Consider the following 4585-nt stretch of genomic DNA (forward strand, 5'->3'; position numbering starts at 1 on the left):
CCACCACTGCCAGGTGGGTGTTTGACCTGGACAGACTGGGGACAGGGAGAGCCAAGGCGTGGGAGGTTGGCGGGAGCTCACCAGAGACAGGGCTGCAGTAGGGGAAGGGGTGGCTACCTGGTCTGCTGGTAAGAGGGTCAATCTGGGGCTGAGGCAGATAACCAAGGCTCAGACCAATCCATCACTGGCTGGCCCCCAGGTATCTGTCTCCATCCTCAAAGACTGGTCCATGGCTTGGGATCCTTTGCAGCTGGGACTCTGTCCACAGTCAGCAGAAACTTGCCTGGAGTTGCAGGTGAGCAGTAGCTCACTGGCCTCTCCTTTCTGCTCCAGGTCATCATGAAGTCCTGCTCTGGAATTAATTTTGAAGAGTTTTACCAATTCCTCAAGGTCATTGCTGAAAGGAGGCTCCTCCTAGTGAAGAAGATAAGCCCTGGTGAACTGCAGTGCAGTGAGGACTCTGGGCTGGGCCTCCAGCACACCATTTTTGACATCAGCCGGATTGCTGAGGTGCTGGCGTCTGTGGTGGTCAACCCCGACTTCCAGAGAGTGGACACCAGCAGGTTTTTGCCGCAACCAGAGGACCTCCTACAGCAGCTGCAGGAGGCCCTGGCCACCACAGAGCCTCTTTAGTGTGTGCCATGAGCGTTAGTTGGCAGCCTGACAAGGATTCTCAAGGCCCTGCTCCACGGTCCCTTTCAGAAATAAAGCTCCATCCTCTGTGGGCTGGGACATGTGGCCTCCCAGATATGGTTCCTGCTCTTAAGGGTCTGGTACTGTCCTGGCATCCCAGACTTCAGTGCCTGTCCAGAGGGTCCAGGTTCCTTGTCCTTGGGAGGCCCAGCAGGACTGAGGACTCAGATCTGGTGAGGGGGTGGGTGAAGAGTTGTTGGTAGCCTGGACCTGTGGCAAGGCTGTGGGTATGCTGGGGACTCAGGAGTGTGAGCAGCATGTGGCTGATTTTTCTTGGTGTCCCTAGCCTGCCCTTCGCAGAGACCAGCACCAAGCTGATGGGCTTCCCATCCACAGCAGCACAGGGTAATGAATTGTCTTGCAGGCCCACTCTACAGTAGCATCACACCCCCCAGAGTCCACGCCGATTCCTCTGGAGCAAGCCCCCTGGAGTGGGGTAGAGACTGGGGCCCAAGGCACCTCCATGCTGCAGGACCTGTGTCTATCCCACATTCGAAGCACTGTTTAAATAGCTCCCTCCTTTCCTCCACTGGCCCCTGGCCCCCTTGGCAAGGTCCTGAGCCAGAGATGTCATATTGGTCTGTGCTCTAGGCCAACCCTTCAGGTATCACAGGCACTGTATTCAGGGGACACTCAGCCCTGCTGACAGTAAGTGGCAAGTCAGAACACCCGTTGCCTCCCTTTTGCTTGCTGCAGCAACACCTTCCCCTTCAGAGACTTCATTCAGGGACAGCCCTTTGCTCCCAACCAGCAGTAAGAGGATCTACCTGTAGGCCAGATGGAGCCCAGGCCTCTTCCACACCTTGCACATCCATTCTGCACCACCCACCTACTTGTTGCAACAACCATTCTGCACACTCATTCTTTCCATCTATTTCCCAACCCTTACACATCTCTTCTGTGCCAAGCAAATCAATTATTACACACTGTTCTACATTTTAACCTCTGCATGCTTATCTGCACCATCCAATTTCTACCCCCTGCACACCTGTGTGTCACTGTGATGGTATGAATGCTCTCCAGGGAAGCGGAACCAAGCTGTATGAAAAGAGATGGGGCTGGTGAGTGTGAATCTGCAGAGAAGGCTGGAGCCCCAGAGAAGAGTTGACATTATATTCTTGGATCCAAAGGCTGGACTCCGGCAAAGTTTCTGTGTTGTAGTCTGGAGGCAAAATTGCTTCTTCATAAACCTTGGTCCTTGCTCTTAAGGCCTCAACTGATTAGACAGGGCCCACCCACATTATGGCAGGGTCATTTGCTTTACTCAGTCTGCTGAGTTAAACATGAATTTCATCTAAAAACCTTTGAGGGCGTATCCACACTGGTGTTTGACCAAGTGGTGCTGTGGCCTTGCCACTTTGGCATATAAATGTGACCAGTGTAATCACTCTGCTTGTTCATTTGGATTCAGCAGTCACTGCTTACTCCAGCACCCACTTCTTAACACACCCACACTGACATTCAGCAGTCTCCTTGCACAGTTACTACGGGCAATCCAATAACCCCCCTTTGGTGTACTCACCTGCACCCATGCTCTTCCATTTGACTCCCTCAGTACAATTCCCTGAGTGTTTTGTTTGTTTGTTTTTAATCCTCACCCGAGGATATTTTTCCATTGATTTTTAGAGAGAGAGAAATATTGATGTGAGAGAAATACATCAGTTGGTTGCCTCCTGCATGAGCCCCGACCAGGGCCTGGGCCTGCAACCAAGTTACGTCCCTTTGACCAGACTCGACCTGGGGCCCTTCGGTCTGCAGGCCGACGCTCTATCCACTGAGCCAAACCAGCTAGGGCTCCTGGGTGTTTTTCAACCACTGGTTTGCCACAGTGTGTGACTAAACTATTCATATCACTGTGTAATTCTGCAACCACCCATTGCACACTTGTTCTATACCAACCAACTTCCACTGTTTGCATGCCCTCTCTACTATTTAATAACTGCACACACTGTGTAATTCAAGAGTCACGGTCTCATTCTCCATTCAACCTCACACTTTGCACACCCAGTGTTTGCCATTCACAGTCAACTTTTACCCACTCACCATGTGCAGTTCAACAACCAATCTGTGTGCATGCATCTCACTCCATCCAACTTTTCCTCCAGCACACCCTCTGTGGCATTTAACAACTGCTTTTCTAATGCTCACAACTCGCTTTTCACAGCCACCGTGTGCTGTTAAACAGTATCTTGTTGCACACTCCCTGTGCAAGAGCCACTCTGAACACTTGCTGGTTACCAACCACTATTCACCATTCTGCTCTTTCCAGCTCCCATACTGCACCACTGTGAGCCAGTGCTTGCACATTCACTGCAAGTTAACAACTACTGCATGCATGTCAATCCAGTCTTTCCTTGCACATTAGCCCTACACTATCTGAGTTCCACTAAGCCATCAATAATCACCTCACAATCACTGGTTGAACAGTCACTTGCACCATTTTGCTCTCTACTATGTCTACTTGCACAGTCACTGGGCCCTGCACAGGGGATAATTGTAGCCATCATGGGGGAAGGGATAACTCAACTGCCCCACATTTCACCCTGCTCCTGCCTTTACATGCTGTATATTCTGGAGCTCTTGAAATAAGTGATAGACTAGAGGTTGTGTCTGTCCCAGAGGCTCCCTGCTGAGTCTGCTGTTAGCCCTTAAGCCCTGATCCTGGGGAAAGCCCCAGAGAGTGCTCATGTGAGCTCAAGATAGGTGTCTTTCCCTAGGGTTGGAAGCACTGCAGTATTCAATTGGTAATGATGTGTTCCTGCTGCTTGTGACATCAGTCCTGCCTGCACTCCCCACTGCCCACCAGGCTACATCTTTCAGCCCACCCCACTGCAAAGGTTACACCCCCATGACATAACCAGAGCACATTCCTCAGGGCCAGCAGGAAGGGAGTGAACACTGTACCTGAATTGAGGGGGTGGCCAGCTAGGGGCTCTCTCCCAGGACGATTCAAATCTAGGTGAAAGGCCAACTGCAGGGCCCTTGGGACAGGATGGAGTCCTGCCTGCCCTCATTTTCTTGGCTAATCTTCCTCTGGCCTTTTCCTTTCTACATTGTATGTTTTAATCTATTTTACAATTTTTCCCATTTAGTGCTGATGAATTCCAGTTTGACCTTAAAAACTACAGTTCTCCAATTGGCAGTCAAAAGATACCTCAGCAAGAGAAGCAGAAAGTGTTCCTTTTTCCTCAAAGTGTAGAAAGGCAGCCACTGTCCTGCAGCAGGAAGTGGCCCTGACAAGTGCTATTTTTAAAGATGCCCAATTTCAGGGGCTTGTAGCTCTGCCTGTGTAAGTACCTTCAATCTCTAACCCCAGGAATTCTGAGGGGCTGTCTCTGCTCCTGGCCCAGGTTCACAACACTGGAATGAACCTGTCCTCTGAGGAAGTGGGACTTGGGCATGTGCCTCAGGTCCAGGGAGGGAGCTGGCCCTTCTCCCACCTAAAATAAACGAGTGGTTCTGCAAAACTTACAAGGAATGAGTCTGATTTAACAGGAAATGAAGAGCAAAACCACAACTTCCAGGCTATAGTAGAAACATCCTAATATATAAAAACCCTGGGTCTGTCATGACCGGAGGCTCAACCAACCGGAAGTCAGTCCTGCAGTCAGCGCTGGGTTGCCATGGCGACCCAGCACTGACTGCTGAGGGGTTTGCAAATCAGGCCCGGAGAGAAGCTTGAAGAGAGAAGCAGGGTCTAATCTGTAGCCTCTGTGGCAGCTGTTGATCAGCACTTGCCTCTCTCTTTCTCTCCAGCAGCCGCGCCTCCATTTCTCTCCAGGCCTCCACTAGGGCTGCTGATCAGCCCCACCTTTCTGATCAGGCCCCCCATTGATAGGCCCAGAGACGCTGACTGGCATAGAAACCGACCAATCAGAACCAAATCTGGGTG

At 51.1% G+C, this 4585-nt stretch overlaps 1 protein-coding gene across 1 annotated transcript in view; it reads left to right on the forward strand.

Moving 5' to 3' along the window:
• Nucleotides 1–4164, forward strand: part of JMJD4 (jumonji domain containing 4) — an 8039-nt gene extending 3875 nt beyond the window's left edge. The window contains exons 4-5 of the mRNA XM_006100216.3: nt 8–13; nt 334–4164. Coding sequence (XP_006100278.1) covers nt 8–13; nt 334–633 — 306 coding nt within the window. The 3' untranslated portion in view covers nt 634–4164. The remainder of the gene's footprint in view (nt 1–7; nt 14–333) is intronic.
• Nucleotides 4165–4585: the final 421 nt, after the last annotated feature.

This window comes from Myotis lucifugus, unplaced genomic scaffold (assembly GCF_000147115.1).
Source record: "Myotis lucifugus unplaced genomic scaffold, Myoluc2.0 scaffold_302, whole genome shotgun sequence".
Classification (NCBI taxonomy): domain Eukaryota; kingdom Metazoa; phylum Chordata; class Mammalia; order Chiroptera; family Vespertilionidae; genus Myotis; species Myotis lucifugus.